The sequence below is a fragment of the Nylanderia fulva genome, unplaced genomic scaffold, assembly GCF_048542155.1.
Source record: "Nylanderia fulva isolate GAGA-0341 unplaced genomic scaffold, ASM4854215v1 Scaffold1, whole genome shotgun sequence".
In the NCBI taxonomy this organism is placed as follows: Eukaryota; Metazoa; Arthropoda; class Insecta; order Hymenoptera; family Formicidae; genus Nylanderia; species Nylanderia fulva.
This window is the reverse complement of record NW_028189192.1, coordinates 6,037,446-6,057,240: the sequence shown is the minus strand read 5'-3', so window position 1 is coordinate 6,057,240 and position 19,795 is coordinate 6,037,446. Positions and strand designations below refer to the sequence as shown.

At 34.7% G+C, this 19,795-nt stretch overlaps 1 protein-coding gene across 5 annotated transcripts in view; it reads right to left on the bottom strand.

Annotated features, from left to right (window-relative positions):
- Positions 1-19,795, bottom strand: part of dnc (phosphodiesterase dunce) — a 136,426-nt gene that overhangs the window by 5,752 nt on the left and 110,879 nt on the right. For all 5 annotated transcript variants that reach the window (XM_029302907.2, XM_029302908.2, XM_085480849.1 and 2 more), the window contains 2 exons: positions 5,025-5,118; positions 3,261-3,490 (listed from right to left, as the gene is read on the bottom strand). In XM_029302907.2, the coding sequence (XP_029158740.1) occupies positions 3,261-3,490; positions 5,025-5,118 (324 nt within the window). The remainder of the gene's footprint in view (positions 1-3,260; positions 3,491-5,024; positions 5,119-19,795) is intronic.

Below are 19,795 nucleotides of genomic sequence, written 5' to 3'. Positions count from 1 at the left end.
TTCGCCGTTCGTATAAGAAGAAATCCGTTTCTCTTTCTCGTCTCTGCCGCGAAAGATGAGTCGCTAATCGTCCGAGTTATTCAGGTTATCGAAATGATGCGACCTCGGCCCAAATGTTTCTGCACATACCGGTTAAAATACAACCGGCCTTGTAATCAGGATAATCGTTCACGCCATAGAGTAAACATTTTACTTTCATTCTGCAAATCTTGTGCCACGAAGAAACCAGATAAATCGCGAACTCAAATAAAAAACACATCATCGTGCATTGATATATGACATGTGTGCACCGAGAGAGAAGACGCGTGTTTTCAGCAAAAGATTATCTTCGAATTCTGATGCGCGTATTTACATCGACAAATTTGTTTCAAGCTCTGTATTATAAGAGGTCTACTTTAAACAGAATGGGAAATATAAAGAAGTTTATACATTCTGATTGGTCGAGCTTGAACCCAAGTCAAGATCCATTAAACTATTCTTTCCCAGTTGGTCCCCAGCGGATGATTCAGATGACGCTTTGCTCTCTAGTGAGATTTTCTTTATAATGAATAAAACTCGAATATATTCAGTGAATTTCATCCATATGCCCACGCAGGAAAGCGACGCGTGAAAGTGAAATAATAGTAACGGTGATTTACTCGGAGAATAAAATTTGCGACAGTCGCGTGACACTTTATTATAGGATAAAGAGGTGCCTAGAAACGCGAGATGAAAGTTCGGCGAGCATATTGCATAGTCAATATAGACTCGACACGGTTAATGACATAGCGCAAACTTTGTACGCGAAACGCATTTAATCGGTCTATCTAATCGTAAGATCTTGCCGCTGTTGATCTGATCTGATCCCTTTCTCTTCCTCTTTCTCTCTTTTCTGAGCATATCATTATATAGCTCTTCCGTGCACGCTAATGCTTTCGAAAAATCGGACGTGCTGTGAATATTTGGTCCATGGATGCAAACGTGTTGTATCGAGGATACTGTTGGCATTTTCCGAGACCGATATTGTAGTCAATTCGTGAACCGTGATGCAGTATTGTACAATGTAGATATTGAGATCCATAAGTCGCAGAAAAAGTCAAAAACACTGTGGAATTCTCGGTTTCGCGATGAAATTTGTGTCAATATTACAAAAAAAGAAAAGAAACGAAATCACCGACGACAAAAATAGTGAAGGTTCACTGCGATAAAAACAATTTTTTTAGCGTGTATTATATTTAGCAGATCTCTATTTTTATTTAAAAAATCTAGGGCTAATCTAGAATACGATATACTGCCAAGAATTTTATTACTTCAACAAGGATGTAACTACTGCAAAGGAAATAAAATAATATTTTATTTGCTTATTATATATATAATTATTATTTTTTATATTTCATATATATGTTTTTTATGTGAAAGATTATATATCAATTAAAAAAATAATTAATTATTAAATATCATCTCGGTAAGATTTAATTAAAATTCCTATTCATTCCTATGTTTAATTTTTTGATTAAAAATTAATTTTTTCTCTTTTTAATTATAAAACCAGCATAATATCATGAAATAAATCCTACGTGACGTCAATTGTTACTTCGAAATTAGTTTTTTTTTCTCTTGAAGAATAAATACAGCTTTCGTAAATTGCGTGCCACATCACGTATTGTAACATCTCCATTGTTAATAAGAAAGAGCGGCACGTGTAATCCATTATACATCGGTTTCGATATTGGATTTTGATTGTGAAGTCGTCGGAAAACAGAGCAATTGTTAATAATTATATAGTACATGATTTTAATAGGATTATCATGATAATTGATTATTGAGATTCAATTCATTCAGGATTATTGTGTGTGTAGTTATTAAAGATTCTTTTAGTAAAATTTAATTTTTATTCCGTACTAAAGCTCTTTCAATTATAAAACTAATTATCAAGTATTAATCGTATTAAAACTATGTTACATACATATATGTATATAATTATAAACATTCTATTAACAAACCTTCTGTTTCTCGAAGAGTTTTACGACCTATCGATAATATATAACGGATTACACGTGCTCTCTCGTTAGGCTGCGATTAATAACCCTCTATAGTTAAATAAATCTCTATTCTATCGTGCACTGTAATCAGTTTAGCGGCACGTGGGTGAATATTGTTCTATTAAAAGCCACGTTAGTACCTTTGACGATAATTAGATATTTTCCAAGAATATAATATATGCCTCGTGGGCGCAATATCCCAACTCATCGGATAGAATCGAAGATATAACATATATGTATAAACGTAGATTAGCTTTCATGAATACCAATGTTCGAATGCGGCAGTGAATGTTCTTATGTATACATTTATTATATATATATATACATATATGTGTGTCATACATCTGACTTAAATGCAAATTGCAGTCGATGTATCGACTGCGTTATTAATGCAAATAGAAAGTAATATAATCGACACGGAAGACATCTCACTTTCATTTTTTGAGATAAGTGCATTTTCTTTTACGTAATAGCTACTAATTTCTTTTGTAAGCTACTCGATTACAGAATAATTTTCTCTCTGTGACTAATTGTAATTTTGCAATAATATCGTTTTTATGCAATGTGTGTATTTTTGCAATGATTAATTTTGTCTTTCATTTTCTGAAATCTTGCTGCGTTTACGAATTCGTGTCATCGAAAAAAATTGTATTCTTATCTCAAGTATATGCCACTTATATTTATATCAAATATCAAAATATCATATAATATCAAAAGAATCCTTTTAATTTAAGAGGCAAAGTCTCTAAAAAGAGATATTTTTATTTGATATTCTTAACATGCAAGAATATAATGAGATATTTTTTATCAGTGTATTATTTGAAATTATTAATCGTGATAACAAAAAGCAGTCTTACAAATAGACATTTGTTAATTATTACATATATAATTGAATATTTTTTATATATTGACATAGTCAAATACACATATTATTATATTACAATTTTTAATATTATAATTAAAACTTTAAAATTTATATTATTTTAATTTATTAAGAATACATTTTTAATTTAATCGGATATTCCAAAAAGCATCATGCGCGTAAAGAGAGAAATATCCTTATTCATTAAGAATATCTCTTATACAAGAGACTAATTAGCAACGAGAGATGCACTTGAAGAAAACAATTTTTTCGATGAATTTTCGGGAAGTCAGCTGAGCGAAACACGCGAAAGAGAGACCGAAAACACGGCTCGCGATATACGCGGTCGCGACAAAGGGTAAAGGTCAAAGGCTCACCTTGCCGAGCTCCTCCTCGTGCGGTGTTTCCACCCCGTGAAGCGGCACGCGCTCCCCGGTGAAGCTGTTGGTGTGTGTCAATGGCCGTTTCACACCGCTGATGTGTGACATGGCGGCAGGGCCCCTTTGTGCGCGGTCCTTCTTCTTCGCCGCTCGTGCATCCGCGCTACCCGCAGCGGCGACCGCATCCTCGATTCGCAGAGATGGTAAATCCAGCTCCTGCTGCTTGTCTGGGGCAAAAAGCGACGGAAGCGTGATCAAACGAGCGTTAAAAGCGCTCAAATTAATTACGATCTGATCAACATTAAACTTGCCGGTGAACTTCAAGATACACTGTGCAAGGATAGCTCGTAAAAAATCTCTATGATGCTATTTCCAGAATTAAATACAGGGTATCCCGTACCAAGTGAATCACTGGTTTACAGTGGATCCCTGATGTCACTTGGAGACGATTTTTCCTCAGCGAAAATGTCGAGGCATCAATCATTTTCAAGATATAAGCAAGTGAAAATAAAAGGTTTTTCGCAAACAGAGTCTTGTGGAAACAAAATATTAACAAAACAGTATTCAATTAGTTTCAGATAGAATTTACTTTAATAGAATTTTAATTTAAGGCTTAGTTACAAATAGACACATAATGACAAAAATTGGGAACCTGTAAAAAGTGATGATTATCCTCGACATTTTCGCTGAGGAAACATCGTCTCCAAATGACGTAAGGAATCTAACTGTACATTAGTGATTCGCTGGGTATTACTGGAATGTTGAAAGAGATTTCATTTATATGAACACGAAACGATATTTTATCGCGTTTGTCACTGGAATCATCATTGCATCTGAATGCTCAATCAAGTAACAATGCATTTGCATTATATCTCTGATTGTGGATTAGCCGTTCGTTTATCAGCTTGTAGTATTTGCAGTCAGATTGACCGATAAGTTCGCGCTGAACGGCAGATGGCTGATAACGATCCATGTCGTGTAACGTGACATTATTAAAACGATTAAAAAAATTCAATCACCGGACCATAAGATTATACATTTACATCATCAAACGTGCTCGGTCCATCGCGCCTTCTCTTCCGATTTCTTTCGTTCGTCCGATTTCAGAAAATTTTCTCTTCACAGTAGACGATCGAACGCAGAACTCGTTAGGAAGCTACGTAACGAAACTCGTTAAGGAAACTACGTAATGAAATCAGCACGTAGTGTAAACGGAGAGTTTAGAAGCGGAGCAAAGATTTCTCCGTTAAGGGAAATCAGCGGATGGGACGATATTCAATATAAAAAATCGTATCTCGCGAGAATAATATTTTTTCATCACGCAGTGATAAAAAAGTGCGTCTTTCGGGACCCTGTCTCGAGTACAAAGGGATCGATCGATGGTTTTTTCGCCGATGATAAACCTTGCGCGCGGTCACAACCGACCGTTCGTCGGACAAAGAGAGCTAACCAGAATGAATGGTCATGGTGGTACCGGTTACGGTCTTTCAAGGGCTTGTAATGCGTAAGAGCCGCTCGTTTTATTACACCCGTAAAACTCGCTTCTGGCGATGACCTCGTTAGACGCAATGCCATGAAATTCTCGGTATTTGTTTTCTCCCATATTTCGCGGAAATGTAATTTTTTCTCTCGAAGTAGGTACGACATACGTCAATCTCCTTATCCCTTCCTTCGTTCTACGCAAATTTATAAGTTGTCGCGGTTGATATGTCATTGCGATAATCTCTTGCGCGGCAAAGTTGAAGAAAGCATTCTACTTACCAAGAAAGGTGCTGCAGATGTATTCCGAAATTTGATTGCCAGATTTGGAGGACTCCGAGAAATGCGATAGCTCTTTGTTCAGCATTCTCTTGAACTGTAATCAGAAAAAAATGGTAACGAATCATTAAGAGAGTCTGATCAATTTTAAAGAACAATCAAGTATGTACTTTGTTTCTTGTGATATATGAATTAATAAATTATTGCGATAACGACGTATACTCATTCCTTCGTCAATTATATTTGTTAATGAACTGTGTCGTATTGCGACCTTGATTTTAATATTCAACATCATCAAAAGAATACACATAATTTTTTACGACTTGATGAAGGGAATTAAATTAGACCTGACATCAAGCGAATCTGTTTCTACTAAATCGATTTTAGATATACATTTTCGTGAAAAAAGAAAACCATGATTATATCGGGGATTTACGATTACATATCACGAAAATGCGGATAAAGTGATAAATTGAAAAGCTAATGAGATTTATGAAAGAGTAGAGAGAAAAAAAATGAAGAACCGAGGGAAAGTCTGGATTTCAGTAATCTGCCAGGGCGAAAGTCGCTCCTCGTTCGCGTGCTTTTCTACCCTTATCTCGTTATGAATTTACGATATTTGTGCGTATCACACGCACGATTGCATGGGGAGGGCAAACACAAACTCTCACCAAATAATGCCGATCCCGGTTGCTTTCTGCTCTTATCAGAGTCACTATCATAGCGTAGTATATCATCTTTCCGACAAATGCAAATAAATGTATTTACGCAAATATACACAAGTATATGTTTGTGAGCTGGAGTAATGACCCGCAGGGCAAAATTATTGAGTAATGCTAATTGAGCATCCTCCAATAAATTCAAACGAACAAAATGGTAATTAGTAATTCTCTACAAAAAAAATCCTTTTTCGAATAATTTTTGGATTCATCTGCATTCGACAACTGTCTAATTTTGCTATATTCTGTCTCAAATTTTATTGTTGATATTCGACCCTCTTCTGAAGAAAATAAATAAATGTCTCGCATTATCGGACTAATTAATTCAAATTATCGCGTGCGTCGTGCGTCTGCATATATAGTATCCTTGTTACGTATATTTACCAAACGAGAATTAACAAGGGCATTGTAGAATCTTTTTATAAACGTATATTACTTTTTCTACAGCAGTTATTACTGCTGTCTAATGTAATTAGGATTATACTTAGTTTGTCGATGTGTATGATAATTCCTACAATTTGACTCCGAAAAAAACCTTCAAATAACAAAGGTCGAAAAAACGTAAATTGCAACAGTCTTGCAAGAAACAAGAACATAAAAGAGGCGTGTCGGATTGATTCAATGGTCCATTTACCAATAATTTTACACGCGTGTACGTCATGTCTAACATTTTTTCATCTCCTTAAATGACTCTAATTTTCATCGGATTCGAGACGCTTTGCAAATCGATGTTTTGTTTTGCCATTTCGTTCTCAACAAATGATATATTATCTCGCAAAACTTTGAAAGAAAAGCTATTACTACGATTCAAATTGTTTGCTTTCATAAAATATTGGCATAATATTTATCACGATGCCTCTCATTCGTTCGAAACAATGCCGTGCTTTTCTCTCTTTCTCTCTCTCTCTCTCTCTCTCTCTCTCTCTCTCTCTCTCTCTCTCTCTCTCTCTCTCTCTCTCTCTCTCTCTCTCTCTCTGCGCGGTACCATAAAGATAAAGAGGATTTTGAAAGGTTTCAAGTAGGTCAATGGAAAAAAACTAAAATGTAAAATGTGCACGCTCGCCTGACATACAAATGTGACATATATATTTATATATATACATATATTATATTGTAAATAAATAGTAAATTGACGCGCGCGCTTACATTCCGCTTCAGTTTGAGCGCGACATAATGCATATCCTTATTCGGGTGCACAATAGGATTTTCTTAGGTCGCGACGAAAATCCAGCGAAAATCGAAATCTATTTTAACGACGTGATGCGTGTCGAACACGTCGCGTTATATCGCGAAACTAACGCTTTTGGCTCGCAATCTCGTTTCAGGTAGTCACGTCAAGATTTCGCGAGCAAAGCAGTCATAAATTCATGGCATTATTTGCGGAATATAAATCTGCTTTTGCGATAATTCCTAGCACATTATAACTATAACGAGAATGCTTCTGCAATAATATTCCGTGTCGGTTATCTCGCAATTCGTCTAATTGCAAGCATTATCGAGAATTTGAACCGCATCCGGTACATAGAGATTTCTAGATATCAAGTTTCTATTTCGAAACTTTTAATTTGACAAGTTCACACGAATAAATCTTGTTTATCTCATATAAAAATTGAGATTAATACACCGCTCTGGATATTATCGAAAGTGATTGCGTCAATAAAATTATGTTGACGTAATCATAAATCGGTTTTTTAAAACAAATCGATGTAATCAGATAAATGCAAAATAAAAGAACGATAAGATTGATAATTACGTATGATCAGTCCGTTTGACAGAGTTGAGATAAAAATTTAATGATATCAAAAACACGTGGATATGATAATGATTTCTGAAAAGATATAATAGGAGTGCAGAAAATATTCTAACCATTCTAACGTAAGCTAAATTCTGCACGAGAAAAAAGATTAATCGAATTAATGTGACAACGTCAACGTTCTATTTGCAAGTTCACCTTTCCTTCGTAATATAATTATCAATGAACTTTTATTGAAATGTCGCAAAAGGTCAAGCTTGCGTCGACATTCCTAACTCTTGGATTTACATCGCCTTTATTAATTAATATCGTAGTAATAAGACTGTATTTTTTTCATGATTCATTGTCTTCTAAAATCCTATTTAATTTTACACCCTGATCTCATTTCTCTTATCAATCATTCAAGATGACACTAACCACTAGTCAGCAATTCAAACTAAAAACTGATTCAATAGAACTTTCTCTTTCTTTTCTCCTTATAATATCTTTTATTACTTTTGTATAATAATGTAATTTTCTCTTTTCTATTTTCACCAAATTTTTATTACACATTTATTTAATTTTTATATCCTACTTTTTATCCTTTAAGAAATGTTTATATCCTAAAGCTATAAGGATATTAATCTTCTTTTACATGCTTCAATATAATCTCTAATAGGATGAAATCTTTGCTACTAGTATGAAAGTAAAACAAGTATTCGCATCCGGCGCGCCACATCATTGTGTCCGACACGGGCATATTCCATCAAACTTGATTGAGTCCGTGTAAGAAACACATTTGAGTACTTTCCATCCGGGTATTTGCAAGTACAAAGAACCGTGAACAGACAGAATATTAAATCGCGGAAAACAAGTCTCAATACTCCGGCGTGTTCTTTGTGATGTGGGTGCAAGTGCAGTTCCATTATTACGACGACGCGGACGAATTGACATTAATTAAGGCGATTGCTTGACCCCGCGATACAGCTTTATCTGCCCTATCTCCCCGAGTTTGACGATAGTACAATCTTCCATTTGTGTTCATTCGTTAATCACATCCGCGCAGAAAAGCCGATATCGTTCGGTTAGCTTTCGTTCAATCTCTTTATATTAGTAGAACATTCTCAGTTTCGCGCTTTAATTCGATGAAATGTTATTCTGTAAAAAATATCTCTTGGCATCTCGTTATAAAAATGTACGTACCACGCAATAACCGTATTTACAATACTATATGTATCAACGTAATCAGATTGTCAGTCAAAGTTCAATTCTTAAGACGCGATCGATCAGTGATCTTTGCTCGATATATCTGTGGAGATCCGTCGAGATAAATCGTTTCTCCATGCTTTCTGCGCAGTCGAAGCTCCGAGTTAAACCATTTGTTAATTATTCCAATTGCTAATCGAGATCAAGCGTCATTCTTATCCGAGATAATATTAAATGCCCCGAGTTTTCGCGTAAAGCTGTTTTCGCAGAAAACTCCCTCGATAAGATTATTCGAAGCATCGATACCGTCTGACAGCTATTAGACAGAAGACACGTGAGGCTACCGATAACATGATCTATAATTGGACAATGAGTATACCTGTCATCTCGCGATACGTCTGTCATTCTTCATATCTCGGCGTGTGATTTTGCGATAATTTAGAATTCAGGTCGCACCATGAAAATGCATCGCCAAATGATTTCACCAGCCCATTCGTTATCCTCTGTCGCGACATACGTTGGTTACGAGACAACAAGAGCAGCAGTAAATGAATGTTCTCGCACGATCGATCGTCTTTCGAAATTCTATATATATATATATATATATATATATATATATATATATATATATATATATCGTGGCGCTATTATTTGCCCAAATTACCGTGACAGATGGCCGTGCCGGTGAAATCTATCGAGACCCGTTGATAAAATCGGATAACATAGATACACACTGGCATATTGCGTTTTCTTTTAGTTGCTTCCTCGATTATATATCTAATTTAATTAATCTGCTATGTAATCAACTGGCTTGTTAGAAGTGATTATGACCCATCGAAATTGATGAACTTGTCAGATTATGATGATAAACTATAACAAGCTCCCATAATTATTAATATACTATTTAATATCTTTTCATTTTTGTTGACTACATATACTTGCGAGTAGAAATAAAATATTAACTTCGTCCCTATAGTTTCTAAAATTAATAGAAATATACGCCAGAACTCTCTCGGAAGAAAATCAATGTCTTCTCGGAGATACATCTTGCCAATTAAGTTGAGTATCAAACAATCCCGAAATTACCTGCACCGCCATGATGCTGGCTATCGCCGTAAGATCCGCCAAGGTCCTCAAATAATTGAAGTATTTCGCGGACTCATCCATATTGCTCGTCTTCACTTCACCGTTCGTCATCTGCGGCATCATTGTGCCGGTGTCTATTCAGCTCCAGTTGCCGATCACACAAAGCTTCACACTTGACAATTTCTCCCGAGGAAAAACTCGAGGAGGGGTCACTGCGTTCGCGTGAGACAACTACTGAGAGAACAAACGTCTGCCTTTGACACGACGATTACTTTAACTTGACTGACTTTAAACTAGAAACGGGTCTCGTGGATGATCGGAAGCTGTCTCCGATTCCAGACTACCCGACGTAAACGGTTCACGTGAGTCGTGAAGTATCGGTATACGAGAACTACTCCGAGTTCCAGGCTCTCCTCAGGATCGTCACGAGGTTCATCGACTGACGTCGTCGATTCGGAGCGTGACGCGCGATATGAGAAGAAGTCACGAACTACGCGAGAGCACTTTCTGATTCACCGACACATTCACAGCTCACACTGGTCAAATTGCCTGACAAGTGGCGGAGGCTGCGAGCCGTCCGACTGCTAAACGTAGTCTACGTGTCTGAATCGGGACGACCGGGCTTTTTATCTCGGCCGGTCTCCGGTACTGCCTTATTTCGGCTCTCTCCCTCCCACTTATGCTTCGGACGTGACGGTGTCTCTCTTCGCTCCACTTTGCAGTGCCGCAAAGAGAGCGGCCGCACAGTGGGGAACGTGAAACGGGGAACAAACGAGTTACTGCTATATACGTGTATGCACGTGCAAGTGCAGTGCCATAATGACACTCGCGTTGCTCCTGCATTTATCCCACATCGCGCTGGAGCGAATGTGGAAATTCTATGCGAGGCTTCAATACCAATCTAATATAGACAACCTGAAACAATTAAACTTGATTCCAGCTCTTCCTCTCTCCGATACTTTTATTTCCATGATGTAGAAGAATATTTATTTGTAATCAGAATTATTTGTATCGAGGAATTTTAAACTGACTTTGGTTCAACAGTTTTTAAAAATTTCAAAACTCCAATAATGAAATTAATATAAAGCTGATTAAAACTTGGGACTTGGAAATGTAATGGATTTTAAAAAGAATATATATCTATATAATTTATCTGCAAATAATTTTAATTGTGTATGTTTCCAGAGATATATATGATATCACGATTTAAATAAAATGTGTAATTCTCGGTATTAAGATAAATTTAAATTTAATAATTTTTAAAAATGAAAAGAAATTAAAAATAAAAGGTACTGTGTAGTTTTATCGTATATTGGAGAAGAGAAATATCATATGCATTCATAATACAGAGAATCTCGCGTATTTGACGCGCGTGGATTTTCCAAGATCGTTTTATATCAATGTTGCACAAATTGCGAGAAGGAGCTAATTGCAGAGAAGCAATATCTAATTCATATCCTACTGCAATAATCTCCCAATCCCGCTACAGAGGAAATGCCGTTGAGATGCAGAATAGTGCAGCGTACTCTCGCAGAGGAATCAATTTCAAAGGGATTCGTCAATAGACACGTGTCAGTTGACACGCGTCAAATAACACGTGCCAGACTTGCGAAATTATCATTGTAGAAAATCTGTTACGTTCATTATATTAATTATCTCATTGTCTTAATTATCCGGAAAAATATCGTAACAAGAAATTATTTTGTTAATACAATATGTAGGAAGAAATATGAATTTTTTTTGTTATTTCGTTATTCTGTTTACTACAATATTTTCAATCCTGTTTAAGTTTGTTTTATAAACTCGTTCCACTTCTTAGAGCTCGCACAATGAGTGCGCAGATATATTTGGACTTAAGATGAAGTCAGCGTGAATGTTGCCAATCTATTACCTCGAACCTGTCATCTATGTTATGAGATAAATCTATACTTCGAAGCAAGTTACAAATCGAAATTTTTCCCTGCCATTTCGCACATATTGTGAAATTCTAGAAATATTCCGAAAAGTGTGTTGTGTTTTCATTCAAGGGAAAAAATTCTTCAAAGCAAAAAATATTCTTCTTACGCTTTTATTGCAAGTCTGATATACCTATTTTACTTTTTCCACGAAATTTTTTAAATTTTGTAGATTCGAGAAATATATTTTACAATTTAAAAAAATCAATTTTAATAGTAAATTGGGATATTAAATAATGGCGGATTTCCGATAACGTTGCGAAGTTTATTGGAAAAGAAAAAAGTTTCGTTGTGCAAGAGATGCCGATAATTGCTAATTAGTGGTGAAACTGCAGCGTGAATACGTGACACGACGCACGCGCCGCTCAATGAATCGTCTAGAATTGATGTCCTCTATCCAACTTTAATGTGCGTTCTCTGCTGACTTTATTTCAAAGCGATTCGATACGATAGAATCTAACCTTGGCGTTAACATAAGTCAAAATTTCTTCTGCACACATTAGCTTAAATGATTAGGGATGACACTCGCAGTACACATGCATCGTTGTAATTATAGCATATGATTAAGCAAACGTTACGTTGACTTGATTGTGGCGTGATTAAATGTTTAATGACGTAAAAGGTCTCATCATGCTATCCTTTGTTCCGAGATTGAGATCCTAAATCAACTTGATGACAAACAGTTTAATTAGCTGATTTTACAAGAAAAAAGTGAGTAATTCCTTTTTGTAATACAATTTTCTCTCAGGTAAGTTCATTCAAGATGTATAATGATGAATGACATTTAAGTTTAACGTTATTATTATATATTAATTATAAATCTATAGAGTGTCTATCTATAATATCTATCTATAGTATATGAATGGAGAGAGAAGACGCTATAAAAATCATTCACTTCTTCCGAAGCAGCGATACGTAACGTATAGAGAAATCTATATTATGCTTATATGCTTTTATCAAGAACGCACGTTTCTCGAGATTCGTGATGGCGTAGATAAAGTTTGTTTTAAGTATTCGTAAAAGAGTTTGAGATATAGACCGGAAACTAACATCACAGACGTAATCGCGTGGGTGTGGATTCGGTAAGACGCAAATAATTTGCAATTCCAGGTTTTCTCCAGTATCGCGAATATAGTTGCGGACTGTAGACATAGTTTATGATTATAAGAATTTGTATTAAAGTCACGTTTATTTCAAGCGCAAAATTCTCTGTAATGAAAAAAGAAGAAATCCAAAGAAATTCAATTATATATTACGGTGAAAAAAAACTTGTGAAAATTCCGCTCTTTAAATTTCTGATTAAATATAAAACTTTTCATAGAAAAAAATAAATTTTCAGAAAAAAATCCACCAAATATCTACTTATCAATATTGATGGTTTATCTCAAAGTATTTAAATTACATGTGCTTCTACTTTCTGTTTCGCTTTCATTTTACTTTTATACCTTTACGTCACGATGCCTCGAGAAATATGTGTAACAAAAATATTGATCACGAAAGTCTGTTGTTACGCTTCTCGCAAATTTTCCGAAAAAAGAATATATATTTGTACAATTATTTGCATGAGCACAATCACGAAAAAATCCAGATAAATATGAAGCGCTTGGGGAAAAAGACTGACTAATTTATTTTCACGAAGATGAGGGTCGCCTTCTTCGTCATCTCTCGGGAATTACTTGAGACAGTCGCTTTAAATATGTTACGACTCTCTCAAGCATTAAAAATAGAACTTGAGCGTAGAATAATGTCGCATTCTCTCGGCTGGCGAGAGAAGCGAAAGTGACAATTTCGCAAGCTATGCGATAATGTGCATCCCGCGCATTATGCGCTCGCCTGCGTGCGAAGACGCCTGTGCATGCACTCGCGCATTAACGCGCAAACAAGCAGCAACAAACTACTAGTTGTTTTAGCCTGAGGAAACACCGCGATCGATGCACCTAACGCCTCGGTGACGAAAAACATGAATGTCCCGCGCGAGAAGCGACGGATTATCGATCGTTGCTGAGCCGATGCATGTGGGCTCCGCTGTCGTCAGAAATAGCCCAGTTCCTCCTTCTGATGGGTGAAAGAAGGTCACGGTAATGAACTATTTTACTTATTTTTAACGTCCCACCTTCCATCCGGTTATCGGTGGTGCCGTTATCGCCGCTGTTTTCTAACACGACGATCGTTCGCGATTAAAACGCGATTTCAAGTGTTACACGAGTGTAATGCCAATTTCATGTTTCATTATATATATGTGTGTCTTTTTTTTAGAATGTCATCTACAAAAATCGATATTGAAAAATTAACGATTAAAAAAACAATTTAGTCTCTCTGATAACAAACTTATTTTTTTGCAGTACTATAAAATGATTGCGTAAAATAATAATCCACTTTATAACTTACGTAAATCTAGATCAAATTGATATCGCCTTGATATCTCGCTTTAGAAACAGTTCGTTAAATAATCATTAGATATTCATGAGTGCCATTATCATTATATATATCATTAATAACGGTATTCTTGAAACGCGGACGATACGAGATAGCATCTTAAACCAGATTAAATTCGATGAAATTCATAGTACATCTTCCGTTAGAGTAGATATTTCTCAGCCAACATTTCATTCCGGCACATCGTCGGTAATAAAATGCAGGCGTTTTAATTTTTCAATCCGTTACAAAATTGCACATTCATTTCCGATACCAGAGAATGTAATTGCGGTTATTAAGCAGATACTTTGATACAGTTACATAATGATATTGCGAAATATATATTTTATCAGTTATATAATCTTTACGTATCTTTATATAGCTTCAAGCACAGCTTCTAAATAAATTTAGAAGAAACTCAAGGAAGTTCAAGCATACGCGATTAATCTTCGGCATTTATCTCTTCGACTTTCAATAGGATAATATATTTCTTCTAGCGTCTTTCTCTCTCTTTTTTTTTAAAGAGAAGGGATAGAATCTAAGAGATACGTCTCTTCTGTTAACGATTAACCTTCATAAAAATATCAATCCCCGTCAAACGGAAATTATAAAGAAGATTGACCATCAGCCAATCTTTGCCATCGTAATATAAGTCTTCCTCAATTTCAAGTTTCTCCTTGAAATGTATCACTGATCGATAATCCTTCGACATAAGCGCTGGCAAAGTATCTAAAGTAAAACGAATTCTCTGTATTTATAACGCGGTATTCCTCCTCTTTAATATCTGATTTCCGCTTTGCCTATTGACGTGAACATGTAAATTATATAATAAATGATATACCGACACAAAAGATACAAGATAACGTAAGCTTGATTGATGATTTGCATAGCTACAGTTTCAATTTGTTTTGAAATATGTCCCATTTTGTCTCGAGATAAGTTCCTATATCACATCATCTTTAACTTCTCTAATTTCCCCTCAAGATAGAGATACAAATTACAAATCACGTCGACGGTCGTCGAACAAAAAATGAGGCAATGCAAATATTATTGCACAAAAAGAAGCTACAATTTATTTCTGGATTTCAATATGTCTGGTCGTGTGTCTGCATAAAAAAAAAACTTTCGAAGATGTCATGGTTACAAACTCAATGTCCCTCTCAAGGAGGTCTTTTTTCGCGAGTGTTACATAACTATTGGCAAAACTCATCGCGTTTTTCACTGGCTTGCCTTTCAAATTGCCGAGATTTTAAAAACTCTCGAAATAGGCGTTAATAGACATTCATGTTTGTGGAATCTGAATATGTCGCAATTATAACAATTTAACAATTACTAAAATGTTCACGATATAATCGCGACGAACACGCGTATTGTAATCTCTCTATTGTGAAGAAACGTTACGACAGTCCCGCTGGTAAAATTCCTCTTACTACGCTATCGTTTTTTTATAGCAGACGGAAAAATTCCAAACGTGCCGCATTGTCTGAGTAAATTGAGCATGCAATTTTATTCTCACGCAAAGATGCAACAAAATATTCGATACTCCCGATAGATGACATATCGTGAACGCAGTAGAACCAATCGCTTTATCAAGTGTGATAAGTATCAATCCACTTGCTTTAGTTATCTTGTATTGTAATTTATTGAAAATTACTGTGCGGACTCGCTTACTTAATAACGCTGTCTAAATCTGGATCGCAAGAGAAGAATAAAACGCTGGTATGTCAATACATCTCTATTATAGATCTGCTAGCAGCTGCTCACGAACCAGACACGTGCCGCATGCGGACATCGGCTTATTATGTACAATCACTAAACAAGCATCACGAGGTTCATAAATATGATCAGATTGCGATGTGTCTGATGCATCCGATCACGCAATCTCGCTCCTCCATGTTTTGATTGGTGATGTCGTCGGAAAAAAAGAAAGTCTAGCTGTTCGATAAAGCTGTTCATTTTTACGCGATACCAAGCACAAATAATTTCGTCACAGATATTTTTTTTCTTTCAATAAATTTAAATAAATTAGTAAAAATAGTTAGAATTTTTTTATTATTTTTTGTTATATATGCTTAAAAATTAATTTACTAATTTTATGACTTGATAACAAAGATTGTGCTACTTTTTACAATCCTGCCTCTTTCATTTTATAATATAATTAACTATAAACCTTCATTAGCATATTTCATAGAAAAAGACGTTCTGAACATTTTACTTTATTTATTATTCATAAGCAGCTGTAATATCTTGATAATTACATTTAACTTTTCATAAATAAGAATCTGTATATTCTCATCTAATAATAAGTCAAATTATTTTGTTAGAATTATTGTAAGATAAATTTATACTGACTTTGCACAGTCAAGTATCTCTGAATAACGGAAAGCTTCTTGCCCCTAGACAAACTTCTTGCAATAATTACAGCTTGTTAGTTGACCTTGATCTGATAAAAAAAGCGAAAACACATTCAATCAGAATGAATATAACATTGTAAACATTCTACAGTCATCTCAGAATAAGATACCACAAACAGATCTTTCAATTAAATGCTACTATGTTTAGAGAAATAAAGAAATACTTTTAATATGTCCGCTTAGTATAGCATCACAAAAATTTAATATTTATAATTTTCATACCAAATCACTCTTGCATAAATATTAGAAAACTTCAAGCATCTAAATACAGCAAAAGAAAAATCTGTACATACTAGAATTTAAATATATTTAAAACATTAAAAATAAAGATATTTAAGGATATAATAGCATAATCTAAAGAAATATAATTTAATAAAACAAAATATAATCAATCGCAAGATTGTGATTATTGAGAGCAAGTTCTTAAGATAGACGTCGTAGCCTGACGAGAGTTCGAGATCAGAACAGATCTTGATTATTTCGAGAAACTTGTAGCTGTGTGATTTTGTATGCGGCTCGAGTAGATGATTTCTTCTCGCAACGGATTCAGAGTAACAACACCGTTATAAATTAATCGTAAATCCTCGCGAGACTGACACGCAGTCTCGGTGCAACAACCATGTCGAGAGATAAGAGCTATCGCGTGCATGTCGGTATATATTCAGAAATTATAGCGCATACACAATAGTGTGCGGATGACGACGATGACGCTAGTCCTTGAGATGGAAGCGACCGGAAGATAATGGATGGTTGGACTCGGATAAAACCATTAACGTGAACGCATAAATGAGATAAGCATGTCGTATAATTTCCAGTTCGAATTCATTCATATATTAAACAATAATCTATAACTACAAAATATGTAATATATAAAAAAATTGTTTGGAACTGCGTAACAAGCTTGTTTAAATCTGATTAATACTTAATTAAATTGATTAAGAGAATTTGCAGTTTTTATATCCGATAAAAGTTTTATTTATTTTTCCATTAATCATTATTTATTTCTATCAAGGCATTGCATTGTATCGATTCGTTCGATGCACGCACCATTGAAAAATTAAATTCCACGCTTTGAATATATTTTCCACCCTATCAATAATTAATAACTCTTACATACAAGTGTATGAGTAATATCATTATCAATTGTATATTAATTAATTTAATTGGAAAACTTGTGTGTGAGAATTTAATTGACTTTCTTCTATAATTGATGATATCAAAATATTCTTCCACGTGCGCGAGAGAGCGAAGACTACATCTACATTAAGGGTAGACTACTGTGTTTCCTTCCCACGTGTATCCTTCACGTTTCACGTAGCCATTATATAGTCCGAATTTCCAACGTAGTTTCCATTATATGGTAGAGAACATATTGTACGTGAATAAAGGGTAACTGAAAATAACTCTTGTCATCTAAATAATAGCGATATGCTCAAGAGAACTAATTGTATATTTCATTATTTTCCATAATCCTTTCTACAATTCGTTCAACCATTGACCTTTTTTACGTGATGATATTTAAATGGTCATTTACAGAGTTCAATAAACAGCTAAAGCGAAATAAAATCTCTCACAAAACCGGAATTTCCAGTTTTATACAGAAGACGTACATATAAAAAAGTATTTGAAAAAATAAAAAATAATTAAACGTCTGATTCAATTTCTGCTATTCTACGAAAATTTTCCCTGTTTATTAAAAATACAAAGCGACAATAAAAAAAGCAAAAATAACTATAAATAAAACTTTTTTATGTTTATAAAATTGATAACATTTAAAAAAAATATTGCGTGTCTACGAATAATAACATCGATCGGCAGACTTTGAAAGTAATTAAAATCGACAATTCTGGAAAGCAAATTTTAACCTTTTATACAAATACGCAAGAGTTATTTTATAGAAAAAGATTGTGTGATTTGATATCTATAACGATTTACGCATCGTCACGCAATCCTATTACAAATTCCATTCGTCGAACTGTATGAATGTGCGTTAGGTTTGCGTTCAATACAACGACAAAATCAGCATGTGATAAAATAGATCAATCTTTGAAATTCAATAACAAAGGTATATATATAGTGATATGCGTAATATAAAACCAAACAGCCTATAATCCCATCGACTTGTTATGACGACACGTGTGCACACATATATTACGCTAAAAAAAGAAAAGTACGTACACAAAGAAAGCTAATCTTTTTTAAAAAAACATGAAAACATAATGTAAAAATTGTTGATAGCAAAAGAAAAAAATAAGAACAAGAGGACAAACGAAAATATTATTACAAACCCATAAGGAGGAAAGATATTAAATTTTCAAAACCTTTAAATAAATGATTAGTTCAAATGATTGAGATAAGAATATAGAAGAAACGATATAAAACTGGGAGAGATGAAGGCAAACAATGATACAAATAAAAAGCGATTTGTGCGAATGGAGATGGAATTCGTTATTCGGTAAGAACAGCTCCATCGATTTTCCTATTTATGTACTGCTCGTCGTTATCTTCGTACATGTATATAGCCACACACATCACCAGATATGTTTACGAGGAACGATTAATAACGCTGTACCCATGTTACATGGAACATTTCTCAAAAGACCCTCCTTTATTACCGGCATAAGTGATAAAATTAATCAATCGAGCATAACTAGAAGCCATTGATTGGTCTTACCTACATAAAGCCAAGAATAAATCACTCTCACAATTTTTCTCTTACATCCTCTCTGATTTTTTACGCCGTTTATGTCATATAAAAATCAATTTTACATGCATTTATATTGCATATAAATGATATTTATCATTTGAAGTAAGTAAAGTATATTTTATAATGTTACAGTTAATACATATTATATAAAGACAAAAGTGGAGAAAAAATAATGTACATCCCTGAGAAGATAAAATCAGCTATTTGAGAAATTTTGATTACGTAAAAAGGAGAACATTTGCTTTTCACGCTGCATATGCAGCTTGTGTGTACTCGTACATCTCTCTCTTTCTCCGACATCACTTAACGTCGCTAAATTTACAGATAATAATTCATCCACGACATCAAAGTCATGAATCTTACAGCGGAGACAGTCAGTCCCCGAGAGCAGTTTTCAAAGGCAAAAGCAAGCACGATCATATATCGCCTTTTCCATTAATATTATCTAATAAAAGATCTCAGAAAGCATATATCTCCCGCAATATGCTTCCTGCTTTTATGTAATTTTTTGAAAGATAGAAAAAAAGAGAAAAGAAGAAA